At 40.8% G+C, this 21,859-nt stretch overlaps 2 protein-coding genes across 2 annotated transcripts in view; one reads left to right on the top strand and one right to left on the bottom strand.

The window, feature by feature from the left end:
* The window catches only part of SPTA1 (spectrin alpha, erythrocytic 1), a 73,461-nt gene extending 65,610 nt beyond the window's left edge, over positions 1-7,851 (top strand). Inside the window, exons 45-51 of the mRNA XM_060088306.1 lie at positions 635-652; positions 1,122-1,173; positions 4,597-4,784; positions 5,681-5,734; positions 6,113-6,259; positions 7,034-7,178; positions 7,726-7,851. Coding sequence (XP_059944289.1) covers positions 635-652; positions 1,122-1,173; positions 4,597-4,784; positions 5,681-5,734; positions 6,113-6,259; positions 7,034-7,178; positions 7,726-7,851 — 730 coding nt within the window. The remainder of the gene's footprint in view (positions 1-634; positions 653-1,121; positions 1,174-4,596; positions 4,785-5,680; positions 5,735-6,112; positions 6,260-7,033; positions 7,179-7,725) is intronic.
* Positions 7,852-13,618: 5,767 nt separating this feature from the next.
* Positions 13,619-15,623, bottom strand: LOC132503717 (olfactory receptor 10Z1-like). The gene is given in 3 exon segments (XM_060120435.1): positions 13,619-14,061; positions 14,064-14,503; positions 15,571-15,623. Coding segments are annotated over 3 exon segments (936 nt in total).
* Between the last annotated feature and the right edge of the window lie 6,236 nt (positions 15,624-21,859).

Here is a 21,859-nt window from a genome sequence, read left to right as displayed (position 1 = left end):
TAAAACTGTGAAAAGAATCAAGTGAGATAATATATGCTAATTGCTTTTATTAAATGCAAAATGTTCTATACATGAAAATAACATTTGTCACACCTTCTGGGGCAAATGACCTGGAAAAGAGGAGACTTAGAGGGTATAACAAATGAGTAAATGGTCAAAGGTGGTAGACTATATTCAGCAGGTGGGTCAGCATTGTGGAGTTAAGTGTTGTTTTAGGCAATCCATGCTAATGTTCCTACAAACACGTTGACAAGGATAAATCAGACAATGAACAAAAAGAAATTCTGTATCATGGCTAAATAAAACATCTGACAGAAAGCAGAGGATATACAGCTCACCCTCCTCTGCCTCTGGTTTTGGTCCCTCCTCCCCTGGCAGCAGGTGCCCAACACTGAGCATAGCACCTGACACCTGAGCCCTTCATCTTAAAGTAAAGAGATGCACAGAAGGCTCTGAGCTTCTCAGTGTGGGGGACATTTTGGGGACAGTGGGTGGAACAAGTTCATACTTTCTAGGTACAAAGAATTTAGAATGTGTCATAAATCTGAAGAAAGAAGATCATTTAAGTAAACCATGTTAACATGTGATTTCACTTTTCTCTCTTCTGATTCCTGTTCTGGACATCCATATCCAGGGATTATTTTCTGGATGGGTCAGTATTTTATGTTATCATGTTTGTTTTGTTGTATCATTCTGAAAGAATTAGTTAAGGAGGCCTTAGTACTAAAGCATCTTCATCCCATTGCAATCTGATGGTCCCTAAGTAAAATGTGGGGTAAGAAAGAGAAGCAAAGTGTATATCATTCTGGCCCTACACCCCACTAGGTGAAGTATTGCCTACATTAGGTTAAAGGTATATTTGAGAATATTAACTAGGAGGGAAGTATGGAAGCTTTCTCATAGGCAGAGAAGAACTGGGACAGCCTTACTTTCTTTTTCATTTTTTGCCAATAAACAGAGAGGGTTTGGCCTTGTGAAAATTTGGCATTGTGAAAATTCATTTCAGAAAAGCCATATAACTTGGAAGAACTATAGAAGTGTAGGGGTTTTGGGTTACTCTGTTTGTGTAAAATACTGACCTCTGATAATATAAGTAATGTTTTCCTGTGGTTCTTAACTAGATCTTTGCTGAAAGAAACAGGAACTCTGGAATCCCAGCTGGAAGCAAATAAAGTAAGTAATGTTCATTCATTAGCTCTAAACATTGCTGGAATTAGAAAAAGTGCAAGAAAAACTACTCAAAGGAAACTGGTGATTCTTTGCAGTAAGTCCCCTGGTGCAAAAGTCAAAAGCCTAAGGCTCTGGTGTCAACCCTGCCAACAATTTGCATTCTAACCTTTGGCCACCACTTCATGGACATGGATGTCAGTTTGCTTAAATCTCAACTTCAATTTCTGTATCTATACAATGGAGTCAATAATAGATACATTATGGACTTACTCTACTGATTAAGTAAGGGAACAAATGCAAAAGCTTCTGGCCTAAAACTTGCAACATTGACAAATTTCTGTTATTATTTGATGTGGTAAGAAAATAAAATTGAATCTAGATTATCTCTTAATAATTGAGTGAAGCAGTGAGCTATACTCCTAGAGAAATGGACATAAAAACAAAAATTAAAAAATGGGACCAATGAAACTTAAAATATTTTGCACAGCAAAGGAAACCATAAACAAGACAAAAAGACAACCCTCAGAATGGGGGAAAATATTTGTAAATGAAGCAACTGACAAAGGATTAATCTCCAAGATATACAAGCAACTCATGCAGCTCAATATCAAAAAAACAAACAACCCAATCCAAAAGTGGGCAGAAGACATAAATAGACATTTCTCCAAAGAAGATACACAGATTGCCAACAAACATATGAAAGAATGCTCAACATCATTAATCATTAGAGAAATACAAATCAAAACTACAGTGAGATATCATCTCACACCAGTCAGAATGGCCATCATCAAGAAATCTAGAAACAATAAATGCTGGAGAGGGTGTGGAGAAAAGGGAACACTCTTGCACTGCTGGTGGGAATGTGAATTGGTACAGCCACTATGGAGAACAGTATGGAGGTTCCTTAAAAAACTAAAAATAGAACTACCATATGACCCAGCAATCCCACTACTAGGCATATATGCTGAGAAAACCATAATTCAAAAAGAGACATGTACCAAAATGTTCATTGCAGCTCTATTCACAATAGCCCAAAGATGGAAACAACCTAAGTGTCCATCATCAGATGAATGGATAAAGAAGATGTGGCACATATATACAATGGAATATTACTCAGCCATAAAAAGAAACGAAACTGAGCTATTTGTAATGAGGTGGATAGACCTAGAGTCTGTCATACAGAGTGAAGTAAGTCAGAAAGAGAAAGACAAATACCATATGCTAACACATATATATGGAATTTTTAAAAAAATATCATGAAGAACCTAGGTGTAAAAGAGGAATAAAGACACAGACCTGCTTGAGAATGGACTTGAGGATATGGGGAGGGGGAAGGGTAAGCTGTGACAAAGCAAAAGAGAGGCATGGACATATATACACTAATAAACGTAAGGTAGATAGCTAGTGGGAAGCAGCTGCAGAGCACAGGGAGATCAGCTCGGTGCTTTGTGACCGCCTGGAGGGGTGGGATGGGGAGGGTGGGAGGGAGGGAGATGCATGAGGGAAGGGATGTGGGAACAGATGTATATGTATGACTGATTCAGTTTGTTATAAAGCAGAAACTAATAAAAAAAAAGAAAAATAAATAAATAAATAAATAAAGATGCCAATTAGCAACAACAACAACAACAAAATCTACAAACAGGGTTTCCCTGGTGGAGCAGTGGTTGAGAGTCCGCCTGACGATTCAGGGGACACGGGTTCATTCCCCAGTCCAGGAAGATCCCACATGCCACGGAGCAGCTGGACCCGTGAGCCATGGCCACTGAGCCTGCACGTCTGGAGCCTGTGCTCCGCAATGAGAGAGGCCACAACAGTGAGAGGTCCGTGTAGCGCAAAAAAAAAAAAAAAAAATAAAAAATCTACAAACAAGAAATGCTGGAGAGGGTGTGGAGAAAAGGGAACCCTCTTGCACTCTTGGTGGGATATAAGTTGATAAAACCACTCTGGAGAACAGTATGGAGGTTCCTTAAAAAACTAAAAATAGAACTACCATATGACCCAGCAATCCCACTACTGGGCATATACCCTGAGAAACCCATAATTCAAAGAGTCATGTACCAAAATGTTCATTGCAGCTCTATTTACAATAGCCAGGACATGGAAGCAACCTAAGTGTCCATCAACAGATGAATGGATAAAGAAGATGTGGCACATATATACAATGGAATATTACTCAGCCATAAAGAGGAATGAAACTGAGTTATTTGTAGTGAGGTGGATGGACCTAGAGACTGTCATACAGAGTGAAGCAAGTCAGAAAGAGAGAAACAAATACCATATGCTAACACATATATATGGAATCTAAAAAAAGAAAGAAAGAAAGGAAATGGTCAGAAGAACCTAGGGGCAAGATGGAAATGAAGATGCAGACCTACTAGAGAATGGACTTGAGGATACGGGGAGGGGGAAGGGTAAGCTAGGACAAAGTGAGAGAGTGGCATGGACATACATACACTACCAAATGTAAAATAGATAGCTAGTGGGAAGCAGCTGCATAGATCAGGAAGATCAGCTTCGTGCTTTGTGACCACCTAGAGGGGTGGGATAGGGAGGGTGGGAGGGAGGGAGATGCAAGAGGGAAGAGATATGGGGACATATGTATATGTATAACTGATTCACTTTGTTATAAAGCAGAAACAGACACATCATTGTAAAGCAGTTATACTCTAATAAAGATGTTAAAAAAATAAAATGGCAAGAAAAAAAATAGCAGTTGGCTAGAACAGTGTTTTTAACCTTAATCTTATTTTCTTTCCCCCCACCACCAGAAGAAAAAATTAACTAATTAAATCTAATTTATCCCTAATGAGAGAACTTAATCTAAAAAGATGTTGTCAGACAGGACTGATTTTTGCAGGGCCACAAACCATTGTAATATCTAATATGTTTTCACAACTACCCTCCTCATCACAACGAATTCACTCCCCCCTTCTTTAGGAAAAGACATTCCCCTGTTCAGAAAACATGACCTAAATGTAGATGTTTGGCATATAATATGCCTGAATGACAGAAGAGTCTTGTGGAAGTCTGTCCAAGCCATTGAAGGAGACTGAAGTGTGAACACTGGGAAGTTTAAGTGGACCTCAGAGCTCAACCACAATCAATAGTGCAAATAATACATGAGGCAAATCACTGGGAGCATGGATCCTGGAAATCCTACCCTTCTTTATCTGCAGCACATAACTGTTGACACTTAGATTTATATATTACAGATTACCAGAATGATAATCACCACTTTATAAATGAAGAATACAAATATAAGTGAGTAGTTCATTTTTTACAGAGGACAGGAAAATTCCTGAAGATAATTGAAAAGGAGCAATGAAGTGAAGTCTAAACTTATTAGCTTCTTACCTTCTGTATCATCCCTAGGTTTGGATCTGGTACCCTGGTTGACTGCCTCTTTTCTTTGTCTTTTTCCAGAGGAAGCAGAAGGAGATCCAGGCAATGAAGCGTAAGCTGACCAAGATTGAGGACCTGGGTGAAAACTTAGAAGAGGCTCTGGTCCTGGACATTAAATACAGCACCATTGGGCTGGCTCAGCAGTGGGACCAGCTCTACCAGCTTGGGATGAGAAGGCAACACAGTCTGGAACAACAGATCCAAGCCAGGTATTGAGAACCTGTGGCCAGGGCTGGGCAAGGGTGTGGGTGGTGTTAGGTATTAGAAACTTATCTCCAAGAGCTAAAGTTTGGGGTACTGTATATAGGAGTTTCTTCAGGGATAGTACACTCACTATCCCCAGAACCGATATTCTCTCTCTTTACTGAACCACAGAATGATTATTTATCTTTTTATAGGAGGCTATTATAAACTGGGACACAGTGCTCCCATCCCCCTGTGTCTTTTTGCCACCCATTTCTCTGAGTCTATTCACCATCTTATATGACCTCTTCAGAAAGCATTCCCTTTTGTAAAGTTCCCACCAAAATGTCTAGAATAAAATAAATATTCAAAGTATAGAGCAGAAGAGAAAATTTCATTTTTTTTCTAAATAAATTAATTATATCAGAGCAGTCTTAGTTCTCCATAGCTTTTTTGGCAGCATTAGTTATCTGGATCAGAAATTGGCAAACTTTTTCTGTAAAGATCTTGATAATTAGTATCGTACAATTTGTGAGACATATAGCCTCTGGGTTAACTACTCAACCCTGCTGTTGTGAAGAGAAAACATCTATTGATAATTCATAAATGAATGAGCATGGACATGTTCCAATAAAATTTTATTTATGGACACTGAAATTTGAATTTCTCACAATTTTTAATGTTTAAGGAAACAGACTTCTTCTTTTGGTTATTTTTAATCATGTAAAAACCATTCTCAGTTGATTGACTATACAAAAGTGAGTGGCCGACTGGATTTGGCCCATGGACCATAGTTTGCCAACCCCTGAACTAGATCACTTGACTAGCATAATAGTCACTAAAATTCCTCTCTTATTCCTATGGCATGCCTTTTTCTATTTCTCTGTTTACTTCATGGGTTAATTTTTGTTTTTCTTTACAGAGACATCACTGGTCTGAGTGAGGAGACACTACAGGAGTTTGAAACAGCCTTCAGGTGAGTATAACGATTGGTTCTTTGTTTTCCAGACAATCAAAATGAATTTCCAAGTAACTATTATTTTTTTTTCCCTCAGTGTGGTTTAGTAGGATCTTTAATGAAGATATAGATATGTTATTTAGCTTCAAGTCTTGGCTTTTAGTATGTCTATGAGATTCCTTGATTTTAGGAAATACATTTATCTTATGTTCAACATTTTATTCATTTCCCTCCATACAATAGATTTTAAAAAAAGTGTGGAAACACAGGCAAGCTCTCCACTCAACTGATATCCTTATGGAATGTTACTAAAGCTCCAACTAGTACAAAAAGATCTATTCTTTTCTTTTTTAATCTGATTCCTATTGAACTTGATAAAATGTTTTTATTCTTTAGGCACTTTGATGAGAATTTGACAGGTCGCTTAAGTCACAAAGATTTCCGGTCCTGCCTGAGAGGGCTCAATTACTACTTGCCCATGGTGGAGGAAGGTGAACCTGAGCCCAAGTTTGAGAAATTCCTGGATGCTGTTGATCCAGGGAGGTAGGAGGAAGACCAAGGGCCAGACCATAGCAGGGAATGAGGCTTGGGGAGAGGGGGGCAAGCACAGAAAGTAAAATGATCCATAAAATATGAAATTAATTCATCTTGAGAGTAGGAGTATACAGACTACCATAAATGAATTGAGCAGCTTTTGGTGCCCTTTTAGGATTAGCTCAGAAGTTCATGGCACTAACTCCAGCTCAGGCACCAGCTCTGCAATTTGTTCAATTCCTGGTTTATGTTTGATCTAGGAATTTCAGCTGGCTCTGGAAAGGAACTTGAGAGAATAATTCCTTCCCTTGTGTAATATCTTAACGAGACATGGATTATTCAAAGGCCAGCTCCTGCAGATGGGGTTGCTGTGTGCTTGGACCAGAGTCATAGAGGGATTGCGTTACTAATTAGGGACCAATTCTTTCTTATACCAAGGACCAAAGAAGATCAGAAATAGAGGTCTTCAACTAAACTTGAAGAGCTTGAGATACTTAGAGACTGGTGCTAGTGGAAAATCCCCAAATTCTACTTAGAGACTCAGGCTGACTGACCCATGTGGAAACAGAGGCTAGAACATAGGAAACTGTTTATTTGGCTGTAAGGACATGAGGATGTGGGTCAAATAGAGATCATAGCCCATAGTCTCAGAGAGCTGAGATGGGACAGACACTTGGAGAATACAGCTTCTCTCTGTCTCTGAGACACTGAGTAGGATGAGAAAGGAATCTGCCTTCCTCTTTGTCTTGAGAGGGGACAATTCCTGATCTATTTCTCCAACAGAAAGGGCTATATCTCACAAACCGAATATACCGACTTCCTGATCGACAAGGAGTCAGAGAACATCAAGTCCAGTGATGAACTAGAGGATGCTTTCCAAGCCCTGGCAGAGGGCAAGGCCTATATTACCAAAGAGGACATGAAGCAGGTCAGATTCCAGTTTGCATCCACTCTCATTACACTCTCATCACAATCTACATTTTGCTCATCTCAGGCTTGGCTGCCTACTTATCATAGGCAACCACGTTCCTTCCCCCACTTTTTCTCAGATAGTGTTATGCACTGGATATCATTTGCTTTGATCACTCATGTTGTCTTGACACAACTCAAAAATCTACAGTCAATCTCTAACGACTCTCAGTGTCAATCCCAAACATGCTACTTGGTTTTTAAGGCTATTTATTTATCCTGTTTATTTAATAAGCCAAATTTAGAGAATGGTGTAAATAGTGCAGTCAGAGTGAGATGGGACTCTTTGGATAAGAACTAAGTTGAAGAGATGAGTTGGTCTTATTCATTAGAAATTATAGATTTCTTTCTATAAGAAAAGCACATGATAGGACCAGGGCTGGCTTCTTCTTCCAAAGTCTCTCCACTTCCTGGGTTTAGGGCATATTAAAAGCCCCAAAGAGCCAGCTATTTTTAATCCTTATTACTGTATTTCTTTCTTTCTTTCTTTCTTTTTTTATGTTCAGGCCCTAACCCCAGAACAAGTGTCATTCTGTGCCTCACATATGCAGCAATACATGGACCCACGCGGCCGAAGCCAGCCTGCTGGCTATGATTATGTTGGCTTCATCAATTCCTACTTTGGCAAGTGATAAGCAGCTATTCCTGGGTCAGAGAATATTGAATCTTGGTGTTGTGGGAAGTATTAGGGGACGAAGAAGACAGGCGAGTATAGAGGGTGGAAAGATAGTCGTGTGTGTGTGTGTGTGTGTGTGTGTGTGTGTGTGTGTGTGTGTGTTACATTTATTGCAGGACCTGAAAAAAATTATTGAGCTTGGGAAATAAAGGCATTAACAAAATTGGAGGAGAGGAGGCCATGGGTTTATTTTATATGCAACTAGTCACTGCTGAGGGGTATTAAACAAGGTCTCTATTTTTCATTTGTTGATTTCTACCTATCCTTATTGCTTTGTGTCTTTTCTGATTATAGAATAAAGTATTTCCTCTTTTAAAAAAACATTTTTAAAGTTCTTTTTGATAGCACAATATGAAGTAAAATGTTCCTGACTCAATTGGGTTTCTATATTTCTGAGAATTGTACTGTCATCTAAATATAGGCATCTAATTACACTGTAAATAAGTGCTTGGGTGCAGTAGATACATAAGATCCAAGATAACTTACAAACAGTGTTTCTTGAGCTTGAAATGTGTTTAAATTCTTACTTTTGAAAATGGAGATATTTGATATTCTGGGAAACCCCAATATTTTAGTCTATAAAATGGAATCACACAGAGAAGACCAGCACAGCACACATTTTCTTCTTAATCTGTCCATTTTTCATACTTCCCCATTAAAGTGAAGTTATTACTCTCAGAACAGCAAAATATGAGCATGGCAGGTCTTTTTTTTGTCCTGTATGTCCCTGAATTTTCTCCAAAATTTTAATGTGATAAAAAGAATCTTTGTTTTGATTTACTTCTATCTCCTATTAGTGTTAAGAGTCAGTAGAATTTTTATAGAATTAAGGAAAAGAACAAATGACACAATTTTGTTCCTATTTATGACTGAGTAATACTCCTTTATATATATATATATATATACACCATATCTTCTTTATCCATTCATCTTTCGATGGACAATTAGGTTGCTTCCACGGAGTGAAGTAAGTCAGAAAGAGAAAAACAAAGATCGTATATTAACGCATATATGTGGAATCTAGAAAAATGGTACAGATGAACTTGTTTGCAGGGCAGGAATAGAGATACAGACGTAGAGAACGGACATGTGAACACAGAGGGGGAAGGGGAGAGTGGGATGAATTGGGAGATTAGGTTTGACATAAATATGCTACCATGTGTAAAATAGATCCCTAGTGGGAACCCGCTGTATAGCACAGGGAGCTCGGCTCAGTGCTCTGTGGTGACCTAGACGAGTGGGATGTGGGGGAAGAAAGTCCAAGAGGGAGGAGATATAGGTATACGTAGAGCTGATTCACTTTATTGTACAGCAGAAACTAACACAACATTGGAAAGCAATTATATTCTAAAAAAAATAAAATAAAATCTCTAAAAGAAAAAAGAAAAAAGAAAAGAGAAAAAAAAAAAAAAAAAAACAAGAGGTGGTGCTATTTCCAAATAATTTCCAGACCAGGTTTGATCTGAACAGGTTTGAATGCTGACATTCTGTTCTGACTTGTAAAAATTTATGGTGTCATTTGCTTGTGAGAAGAATTAGTTCATTTTTTTTCTCAGTATGAAACTGCCTAGCTGTTTTTGTATCCTGCACAGACTCCACCTCCTTATCCATGTATATTGCCACTTGGTTACCATTTCAAGTCTCAATCCCATTCTTTGTATAGAAATTAGTCCTTGCTAAGGGAAAAATCCTGTCACAGGAGCCATTTATAGAAATTTTGGTTAAAACTATAAAGCTGTCTTTGCTGCTAATAATGTATAAATATTTTTACTGATTTTTGCTTAAACAATTGGGTACTATGAAGTATGACAATAATAAAAGTATTTCAAAAAATGTTCATAAATGTCTAAATTGTGTTACCAAATTATGAGTTACCAAATATGATTACAGTTGAAAATATTCATAGCCCAGTAGGCCATCAAAAATCAGTGTCATTTAATATCACACTGCCCAAATATGGAAAATCTAAAAAATGTATGTTTGTAATAACCAAAGGCAAAAGTGACTATGGTTTCATTCTCCTCCTGAACCCTGCCAAGTATCTGTAAGTGCTAAAGCAGATTATTAAGCATGTGGTTAGTCTTTAAGGCAAAGGACCAGTAGTACCATCTCATAAAAGGAGATTAATAATATAGAGGCTAAAGAAGATTGTATTTATCTAAAGAATCAACAAAAATTCCCTAAGAAGATGGTACTGTTAGAGTTACATACAGCATCTTCTGAAATCAGATTCTGACCACCCATGCACTCAAGCAAAAAATGGTAATATGGGAATTATCATACATAATTGGGGACTATAAATATTCAATTTATAATATTATAACAATTAGAACTTGTATCAAATTTTCCTCTTGATCTCAGGGTTAAGTTCCTAATATTTCAAAGTGATCTTTTCTTGACCTTCTGTTTACTTACTTTGAACTGGAATCCCTGCTGCTCTTTGGTAACTCTTTTCTTTACAATTTATAGAGGGGAGCCTGCCTCTGAGACCCAGCCCTGAGGCTACATTCTTGATTTTTCTTTTTTTTTTTTGTGGTACACGGGCCTCTCACTGTTGTGGCCTCTCCCGTTGCGGAGCACAGGCTCCGGATGCACAGGCTCAGCGGCCATGGCTCACGGGCCCAGCCGCTCCGCGGCATGTGGGATCTTCCCAGACCGGGGCACGAACCCGTGTCCCCTGCATCGGCAGGCGGACTCTCAACCACTGTGCCACCAGGGAAGCCCTTGATTTTTCTTTTATGATTCTTATTGCTTGATTGGGACTCAAAAACGATTCCACTTTTAACAGAACTCTCCCTTTTACATTCTATGGGCTTCCCTGATGCCACACATTTGCCTGGAAGCCATCTGATTCTTTTTTCCTATAGGCTGATCCATTTCCCAGTACCTACTCTTCTCGGGTCTCTGGATCTAGGTCCATCTTCCTACATTCTCCAGTCAGACACTGTGCCAGGTAACAGCACTTTACTCTTCTTTGGCTGGTTATATCATGAAATATAAGATGCTGGACACTGCCAGCGCTGGCTTCTGCCAGCATGAACTAGGTAACAAATATGTCAGGCTAAATTGATTCTGCCTAGAAACTCCAAATAATAAAATATGGTCATATTGGTTGTTTCATGTATGGCAGACTCTGTTCTAAAGATTTTATCTTAATCATCACAAAAAGGCCTACAAAATAGATACTGTTAAAATTTCATTTTGCCATTGAGAATAGAGGCACAGAAATGTTAATAAACTTCCTCTAGATCACACATCTAAAAAGTGGCAAAGCTAGGCTTTAAACTCAGGAAATCTGACTCCAGAGCTTTATGGAATAAATTGGCTCTTTAAAGAACAATGAGTTGGGCATATGTGGTCATGTTCACATCAGAGGGACCTCTGCTTTGCTATGTGTATACGTATGTATATACCTGGGAGGAGGATTTGTTCTTTTTAAACACATGGCCATATTCATAATCAAGGGAGGGAATTTGAATCACCTAGGCACATTTTGTAAACTATTTCTGCCTGTCACCCCAGATCAATTGTGTCAAGGTCTATTGAGATGGCTCCCAGGAACATATACTGAAAGATCCCTCATGTGATTTTTATACCCTTTCATACTTAAGATTACCACATTTGGAAGGTAGATTGAACTTTGAGTATTACATAGCAATTTTTAGAACATCTTTACCCATCATTGTTGAGTGTGCATTTAGGGAATGTTATGCTAGATGAACTGAATACGTTTTGGAAATGAATTTGCTCAAATACCTCAATGCAATGAGGAGATTACTTCCAGACCTAGTGAAAAGGAGCCTAGAGTACATGGCTTTTCTCCCCTAACCCAAGTCTTTCTGCCATTTAACTGAATCTCCTACTTCTCTACAACCTATTCTCTTCTCTTGGACTAGCTTTCTTCCTGCCAAATTTGATTTCCACTGAATTCTCCCTAGAGGATATGTTTCTTCCCTGAGAGCATGTAAAAATATGGATTCCTATCTGAAAAACATTCCCCCAATGTAAGTTCTTTCCTCTCTCTTAAGTTTTGTCCCACTTCTAACTCATTGAAGAATCACATGAATCCTACATTTTCAGAATCTCTTATGTTTCCATTTCTTTCAGTTTCCAATACCTCTATCCTTGTTCAGGTCTTTTTGCCTTTCTTTAAATGATGGCAATGGATTTCTTACTGATCTTCTTGCCTCTGTTTTCTCCTTGCTGAGATTTATCATCCTCTCTGCTGCTGGATTAATCTTCCTAAATCACTTCCCAGATTCAACTCCACTCTCTGCTCAAAGGTATACTGTGTCCTATCTTCCACTACCAAAAGTATCAAGTCTGAAGCAAGGTATTCACAATGCTCTCCTCAAAGAAATCTTAACCCAAGTTAACTTCACCCATCATTTGTGAGATATTTTGTCCCTCTGGACAACTCACCACACTCTGTAATAAGCCTATATTGTCTTGCCACTGAGACTGTAGTTATTCTGTTCTGTCTTCTTAGAATATATGCACTTTATTTCCACTTACTGCATTCAAAATTTACTCATTCTTTAGGAACAAGTTCAAGTACTACCTTAGACATGAAATCTGCTCTGATCCTCCACCGAAAATAACCTCTCCCTAAACTAAAAGCCAGTATCACTTTGCTTAGCACATTATTAATACTAGCAGGTGACATTTATTGGAAGATTTTTATGATCCAATTATTGCACTAAATTATTTACTCGTATGAACCTGTTTAGTCAGCCACACAAAACTATGAAGTTACAACCGTTTTACAAGTGAGGACTTTGAAGCTGAGAAAGATTAAATAACTTACCCAGGGTCACACTGTAAGTGGCAGAATCTGTATTCAAACTTCTTCCTGACAACTGTGTGAATTCATTCCACCTTTACTTATCCCTAGAAATGTCTGGTACCATGCATGACATATTGTGAGTTGAAAGTAAAATAGGCAGGACAGAGAGTTCCACCATAGATTCTAAAGAGTAGTATCCATACTAGGGAGTGACTCAAGTGAGGAGGTCCTTACACCCAAGATTAGGAGGCCATTAGAGAGCAACAACTATTATTGAAGGAAATAGTAAATAAATCTATTTTCTGAAATAGAAGTTAAGCAACTAGAAGAGCCAATTAAAAAGAATAGGGCAAAGTAATAATGAGCCAGAGATAAAGAAGACAACTACATAAAAAGATTAAAGACACCTTTTGGGAGAGAAAAAATAATAATAACTGACCTCTTCATTTAGGAAAGCATTCAAACTGATTTGCCAACCTTATAGTCACTGAGATTCAGATATTGGAAGAACATTATTGGTCAGATAATCTAATTATGAAATGATTTTAGAAATCTCTACAGTATCCCTGACAGTGCCCCAGCCAACTCTGCTTTGAACTTGGGCACTTGAAACTCCCCTCATCTTGTTCAGCTCAGTTAGAAAATTCTTAATGAACTGGGTTTCAGGAACTAAGTGTGGTGTATGGGAGGCTGAAAGTGAAAATTCAGAGCCTGAGATCAGTGTGAGTTAAGCACAGTAACCAGAGCAGGAAACCCTGCATCTGCATTCCCCAGAAGCCCTGGGGGTGAGGGGGCATGCAAGAGACAGGATGGGGCTCTCTCGGGGAATTGGAGTTGGGGTAGCTTTGGTCTAAAGCCCTGAATATCTGTCCCATTGGCTTGGGTTTCTGGTGTATGTCCAGCCTACATAGAGGATACTATCCCATTATGGTAGCCTTCATCCTTTACCCAGCAACCTCCCTCAGAAAGCATTTCTCAGGGCTGTCTGCACAGCCCTATTTCATGGACTATAAATAGTGGGATTGAGGAGGGGAGTCACCACAGTATAGGTGACAGCAATAAGGTGGTCCTGCTCAAGAGAGTAACTGGCTTTGGGTCTCAGGTACATGAAGGAGGCATAGCCATAGTGAACGATGACCACTGTGAGGTGTGAGGGGCAAGTAGAGAAGGGCTTCTTCCACCCCTCATTGGAGGGGATCTTCAGGATTGCTGTCAGAATGTAGGTGTAGGAGATAGTGATGAAGGAGAAGGAGACCAGGAGGACCAACAGGCTGAGGATAAGGATCCCTAGCTCACTCAGGCCTGTATCTCCACAGGCCAGGCTCAGCACTGGCAGCGTGTCACAAAAAATGTGTTGGATCTCATGGGAGCTGCAAATGGGAGGTGGAAAATGACCAGTGTCATTCCCAGCCCAAAGAGATACCCACTCAAGAAGGAGGTGCCAACCTGGCTGGCATAGTGTAGTGAGGCACAGATGGCTACATATCTGTCAAAGCCCATGACAGCCAGGAGGAAGCAGGTGGTACAGGTCCACAAAGCAGAGAAGAACACTTGGACAGCACAGCCCACATAGGAGATGACCTGCCCACCCCTGACCAGGCCGGAAAGCATCCTAGGGATAATGCCCAAGGTATAGCAGGTCTTAGAGAAAGGTAAGAAGGAAAGGAAGAGGTACATAGGGGTGTGCAGATGGCCGTTGAGCCTGATGATTATGATAATAAAGACATTGATGGTCAGGGTGAAAAGATACAGGGAGAGGAACAATGCAAAGAGCACGAGCTGCAGTTCCCCAAAGCTGGAGGAGTCCAGGAATACAAAGCACCTGCAGAAGTTTGCATTGGTCTACTCCATTCTGAGTGACATGCCTGATAGATTTGATTCTTTCCACCTTGCCAGAAGATGCCTTGTTTCTTTAGAAGGCAAGATGAGGTGGATTCTCATTTTTTTACCTGTTTTAACTCAAAAAGAAAGCTCTTTCTTAGACAACAATAAACTTCAGAAATGCACTTATTAGACACACAGAGGTATGAATCTATTCTCACTTGTGTATATGTGCATACATGAACACAAATATACACAATATGCACATATGTGCACATACATACATGACTACATATATGCAGGCACATATATACATGCATACCCATGCAAAGCACTCACACATAATTATGCACATTTTACACATTCAAAACTCTACACTGGTTAGGATCTGCAGGGAAAGGAAGAGGCAGCACATGGAAAGGAGGGCCTGTGGAGTGTAGGGTTCCAGAGTTAGGAGGAAAAGCAGGAAACACAGTGAAAAGCCATTCCAAAGTGACCTGTTAAAAATTAAATAGAGGGGGACGAACCAAGATGGCAGAGTAGAAGGACATGCTTTCACTCCCTCTTATGAGAACACCAGAGTCACAACTAGCTGCTGGACAATCATCGACAGGAAGACATTGGAACTCACCAAAAAAGATACCCCACATCCAAAGACAAAGGAGAAGCCACAATGAGATGGTTGGAGGGGGCACAATCACAGTAAAATCAAATCCCAGTACTGCTGGGTCAGTGACTCACAGACAGGAGAACACTTATACCCACTGGAGTGAAGGTTCTGAGCCCCACGTCAGGCTTCACAACCTGGTGGTCCAGCAACAGGAGGAGGAATTCCTACAGAATCAGACTTTGAAGCCTAGTGGGAATTAATTGCAGGACTTTGACAGGAATGAGGGAAACAGAGACTCCACTCTTGGAGGGCACACACAAAGTAGTGTGCACATTGGGGCCCAGGGGAAGGAACAGTGACTGCAGGGGAGACTGAACCAGACCTGCCTGCTAGTGTTGGAGGGTCACCTGCAGAGGCGGGGGGTGGCTGTGGCTCACCGTGGGGACAAGGACACTGACAGCAGAAGTTCTGTGAAGTACTCTTTGCCGTGAGCCCACCCACAGTCTGCCATTAGCCCCACCAAAGAGCCCAGGTAGGCTCCAGTGTTGGGTTGCATGAGGCCAAACACCCAAAAGGGAGGGACCCCAGCCCCACCAATCAGCAGTCAAGTGGATGAAAGTTTTACTGAGCTCTGCCCACTAGAGCAACAGTCAGCTCTACCCACCACCAGTCCCTCCCATCAGGAAACTTGCACAAGCCACTTAGATAGCATCATCCACCAGAGGGCAGACAGCAGAAGCAAGAAGAACTACAATCCTGCACCCTGGGGAACAAAAACCACATTCAGAGAAAGATAGACAAGATGAAAAGGCAGAGGGCTATGTACCAGATGAAGGAACAAGATAAAACCCCAGAAAAACAACTAAATGAAGTTGAGATAGGCAACCGTCCAGAAAAAGAATTCAGAATAATGATAGTGAAGATGATCCAAGACCTCAGAAAAAAGAATGGAGGCAAAGATCGAGAAGATGCAAGAAAATTTTAACAAAGACCTAGAAGAATTAAAAAACAAACAAACAGAGATGAACAATACAATAACTGAAATGAAAACTAAACTAGAAGGAATCAATAGCAGAATAACTGAGGCAGAAGAACGGATAAGTGACCTGGAAGACAGAATGGTGGAATTCACTGCTGCAGAACAGGATAAAGAAAAAAGAATGAAAAGAAGTGAAGACAGCATAGGAGACCTCTGAGACAACATTAAACACAGCAACATTCGCATTCTGGGGTCCCAGAAGGAGAAGAGAGAGAGAAAGAAACAGAGAAAATATTTGAAGAGACTATAGTCAAAAGCTTCCCTAACATGGGAAAGGAAATAGCCACCCAAGTCCAGGGAGAACAGCGAGTCCCATACAGGATAAACCCAAGGAGAAACTTGCTGAGACACACAGTAATCAAATTGGCAAAAATTAAAGACAAAGAAAAATTATTGAAAGCAGTAAGGGAAAAATGACAAATAACATACAATGGAACTCCCATAAGGTTAACAGCTGATTTCTCAACAGAAACTCTACAAGCCAGAAGGGAGTGGCATGATATACTTAAAGTGATGAAAGGGAAGAACCTACAACCAAGATTGTTCTACCTCACAAGGATCTCATTCAGATTCCATGGAGAAATCAAAAGCTTTACAGACAAGCAAAAGCTAAGAGAATTCAGCACCACTAAACCAGCTCTACAACAAATGCTAAAGGAACTTCTCTAAGTGGGAAACACAAGAGAAGAAAAGGATCTACAAAAATAAACCCAAAACAAATAAGAAAATGTTCATGTCAATAATTACCTTAAAAGTAAATGGATTAAATGCTCCAACCAAAAGACACAGCCTTACTGAATGGATACAAAAATAAGACCCATATATATGCTGTCTACAAGAGACCCACTTCAGACCTAGGGACACATACAGACTGAAAGTGAGGGGATGGAAAAAGATATTCCATGCAAATGGAAATCAAAAGAAACCTGGAGTAGCTATACTCATATCAGATAAAATAGACTTTAAAATAGAGTGGTACAAGAGACAAGGAAGGAGACTACCTAATGATCAAGGGATCAATCCAAGAAGATATAACGATTATAAATATATATGCACCCAACATAGGAGCACCTCAATACATAAGGCAACTGCTAACAGCTATAAAAGAGGAAATCAACTAACACAATAATAGTGGGGGACATTAACAACTCACTTGCACCAATGGACAGATCATCCAAAATGAAAATAAATAAGGAAAGAGAAGCTTTAAATGACACAATAGACCATATAGATTTAATTGATATTTATAGGACATTCTATCCAAAAACAGCAGATTACACTTTCTTCTTAAGTGTGCATGGAACATTCTCCAGGATAGATCACATCTTGGGTTACAAATAAAACCTCAGTAACTTTAAGAAAATTGAAATCATATCAAGCATCTTTTCTGACCACAATGCTATGAGATTAGAAATGAATTACATGGAAAAAAACTTAAAAAACACAAACACATGGAGGCTAAACAGTATGTTACTAAACAACCAAGAGATCACTGAAGAAATCAAAGAGGAAATCAAAAAATACCTAGAGACAAATGACAATGAAAACGTGATGACCCAAAACCTATGGGATTAGCAAAATCAATTCTAAGAGGGAACTTTATACCTATAAAGCCTACCTCAAGAAACAAGAAAAATCTCAAACAATCTAACTTTACACGTAAAGGAACTAGAGAAAGAAGAACAAACAAAACCCAAAGATAGCAGAAGGAAAGAAATTGTAAAGATCAGAGCAGAAATAAATGAAATAGAAACAAAGAAAACAATGCCAAAGATCAATAAAAATGAAAGCTCATTCTTTGAGAAGATAAACAAAATTGATAAATCATTAGCCAGACACATCAAGAAAAAGAGGGAGAGGACTCAAAGCAAAAAAATTAGAAATGAAAAAGGAGAAGTTACAACAGACACCACAGAAATACAAAGCATCCTAAGAGACTACTACAAGCAACTCTATGCCAATAAAATGGACAACCTGGAAGAAATAGACAAAGTCTTAGAAAGGTATAACCTTCCGAGACTGAACCAGGAAGAAACAGAAGTATGAACAGACCGATCACAAGTAATGAAATTGAAACTGTGATTAAAAATCTTCCAACAAACAAAAGTCCAGGCCCGGATGGCTTCACAGGTGAATTCTATCAAACATTTAGAGAAGAGTTAACACCCATCCTTCTCAAACTCTTCCAAAATATTGTTGAGGAAGGAACACTCCCAAACTCATTCTATGAGGCCACCATCACCCTGACACCTAAACCAGACAAAGATACCACAAAAAAATTACAGGCCAATATCACTGATGAATATAGTTGCAAAAATCCTCAACAAAATACTAGCAAACTGAATCCAATAACACATTAAAAGGATCATACACCATGATTAAGTGGGATTTAACCCAGGGGTGCAAGGATTCTTCAATATATGCAAATCAGAATCCGGAGGAAGATGGCGGAAGAGTAAGACACGGAGATCACCTTCCTCCCCACAGATACATCAGAAATTCATCTACACGTGGAACAACTCCTACAGAACACCTACTGAACGCTGACAGAAGACCTCAGACCCCCCAAAAGGCAAGAAACTCCCCACATACATGGGTAGGGCAAAAGAAAAAAGAATAAACAGAGACAAAAGGATAGGGAAGGGACCTGCACCAGTGGGAGGGAGCCGTGAAGGAGGAAAGGTTTCCACACACTAGAAGCCCCTTTGTGGGCGGAGACAGCGGGTGGCGGAGGGGGAAAGCTTCAGAGCCGCGGAGTAGAACGCAGCCACAGGGGTGCGGAAGGCAAGGCGGAGAGATTCCCGCACAGAGGATCAGTGCCGACTGGCACTCACCAGCCCGAGAGCCTTGTCGGCTCAGCCGCCGGGGCGGGCGGGGCTGGGAGCTGAGGCTCGGGTATCGGGTTTTGGTCGGAGCGCAGGGAGAGGACTCGGGCTGGCGGCAGGAAGAGAGCCTGAAGGGGTTGGTGCGCCGCGGCTAGCCCAGAGGGAGTCCAGGGAAAAAGTCTGGAGGTGCCGAAGAGGCAAGAGACTTTTTCTTCCCTCTTTGTTTCCTGATGCGCTAGGAGAGAGCATTAAGAGCACTGCTTAAAGAAGCTCCAGAGACGGGCGCAAGCCACGGCTGAAGGCGCGGACCACGGAGACGGATGTGGGACGCTGGGGCTGCTGCTGCCACCGCCACAAGGTCTGTGTGCGAGCGCAGGTCACTGTCCACCCCCTCTTCCGGGGAGCCTGTGCAGCCCGTCACTGCCGGGGTCCTGGGACACAGGGAGGGCTTCCCCGGGAAAGTGCACAGAGCGCCTCAGGCTGGTGCAATGTCACGCTGGCCTCTGCTGCCGCAGGCCCGTCCCGCACTGTGTGCCCCTCCCTCCCCTCGGCCTGAGTGAGCCAGAGCCACCGAATCAGCGGCTCCTTTAAACCCGTCCTGTCTGAGCGAAGAACGGACGCCCTCCGGCGACCTACGTGCAGAGGCGGGGCCAGGTTCAAGGCTGAGACCCGGGAGCTGTGAGAGCAGAGAAGAGACAGGGAAATCTCTCTGTGCAGCCTCGGAGGCAGCGGATTAAAGCTCCACGATCCGCTTGATGTGCCCTGTGTCTGTGGAGTGCATGAATGGACAGCGAATCATCCCAAATTGAGGAGGTGGACGTTGAGGACAAGATTTAAGATTTTTTCCCCTTTTCCTCTTCTTACAACGAATTATCCCAAATTAAGGAGGTGGACTTTGAGAGCAAGATTTCAGGCTTTTACCCCTTTTCCTCTTTTTACAACGAATTATCCCAAATTGAGGATGTGGACTTGGAGAGCAAGATTTTCGATTTTTTTTCCCCTGTTCTCTTTTTGTGAATGTGTATGGGCATGTTTCTGTGTGAGATTTTCTCTGTATAGCTTTGCTTCCACCATAGGACCCAGGGTTCTATCCATCCGTTTTTTTTTGGGGGGGGGTTTCAATAATTACTTTTTTTATTTTTAATAATGCTACTATATTTTATACTTTATTCTATTTTACTTTATCTTCTCTCTTTCTTTCATTCCTCCCTCCCTCCCTCCTGTTTGTCTTTCTTTCTTTCTTTCTTCCCTCCCTCCCTCCCTTCTTCATTTCACTCTTTCTTTTTGTATCCTTCCTCCCTCCCTCCCTCCTTTCTGTCTTTCTTTCTTTCCATCCTTCCTGCCTCCCTCTCTCCTTTCTTTCTTTCTTTCTTTATTTCTTCCTTCCTTCCTTTCTTTCCTTCTTCCTTTCTTTCTCTCTCTCTTTCTTTCCTCTACTAATTCTTTCTTTCTACTTTTTCTGCCTTTTATTCTGAGCCGGGTAGATGAAAGGCTCTTGGTGCTGCAGCAAGGACTCAGTGCTGTGTCTCTGAAGTGGGAGAGCCAACTTCAGGACACGGGTCCACAAGAGGAGGTCCACAAGACCTCCCAGCTCCACATAATATCAAGCGGCGAAAATATCCCAGAGATCTCCATCTCAACACCAGCACCCAGCTTCAGTCAACGACCAGCAAGCTACAGTGCTGGTCACCCTATGCCAAGCAGGTAGCAAGGCAAGAACACAACCCCACCCATTAGCAGAGAGGCTGCCTAAAAACATAATAAGGCCACAGGCACCCCAAAACACACCACCAGACGTGGACCTGTCCACCAGAAAGACAAGATCGAGCCTCAACCACCAGAACACAGGCACTACTCCCCCCCACCAGGAAGCCTACACAACCTCCTGAAACAACCTTAGCCACTGGGGACAGACAAGAAAAACAAGGAGAACTATGAATCTGCAGCCTGCAAAAAGGAGACCCCAAACACAGGAAGATAAGCAAAATGAGAAAACAGAAAAACACACAGCAGGTGAATGAGCAAGATAAAAACCTATCACACCTAACAAATGAAGAGGCAATACGCAGTCTACCTGAAAAATAATTCAGAATAATGATAGTAAAGATGATCCAAGATTCTATTTCCGTGATCCAAAATCATGGAAATAGAATAGACAACATGCAAGAAACAGTTAACAAGGACCTAGAAGAACTAAAGATGAATCAAGCATCGATTAAAAACACAATAAATGGGGGCTTCCCTGGTGGCACAGAGGTTGAGAGTCTGCCTGCCGATGCAGGGGACATGGATTCGTGCCCCGGTCTGGGAAGATCCCACATGCCGCAGAGCAGCTGTGCTCGTGAGCCATGGCCGCTGAGCCTGCGTGTCCGGAGCCTGTGCTCCTCAACGGGAGAGGCCACAGCAGTGAGAGGTCCACGTACCGAAAAAAAAAAAAAAAAAAAAAAAAAAAAAAAAAACAATAAATGAAATGAAAAATACTCTAGATGGTATCAGTAGCAGAATAACTGAGGCAGAAGAACAGATAAGTGAGGTGGAAGATAAAATAGTGGAAATAACTGATGCAGAGCAAAATAAAGAAAAAAGAATGAAAAGAACAGAGGACAGTCTCAGAGACCTCAGGGACAACATTAAACGCACCAACATTCGAATTATAGGGGTTCCAGAAGAAGAAGAGAAAAAGGAAGGGACTGAGAAAATATTTGAAGAGATTATAGTTGAAAACTTCCCTAATATAGGAAAGGAAATAGTTAATCAAGTCCAGGAGGCACAGAGAGTCCCATATAGAATAAACCCAAGGAGAAATACGCCAAGACACATATTAATCAAACTGTCAAAAATTAAACACAAAGAAATCATACTAAAAGCAGCAAGGGAAAAACA

This window comes from Mesoplodon densirostris, chromosome 2 (genome assembly GCF_025265405.1).
Source record: "Mesoplodon densirostris isolate mMesDen1 chromosome 2, mMesDen1 primary haplotype, whole genome shotgun sequence".
In the NCBI taxonomy this organism is placed as follows: domain Eukaryota; kingdom Metazoa; phylum Chordata; class Mammalia; order Artiodactyla; family Ziphiidae; genus Mesoplodon; species Mesoplodon densirostris.
The sequence above is the reverse complement of the archived record's forward strand: the minus strand, read 5'-3'. Positions and strand labels throughout refer to the sequence as shown.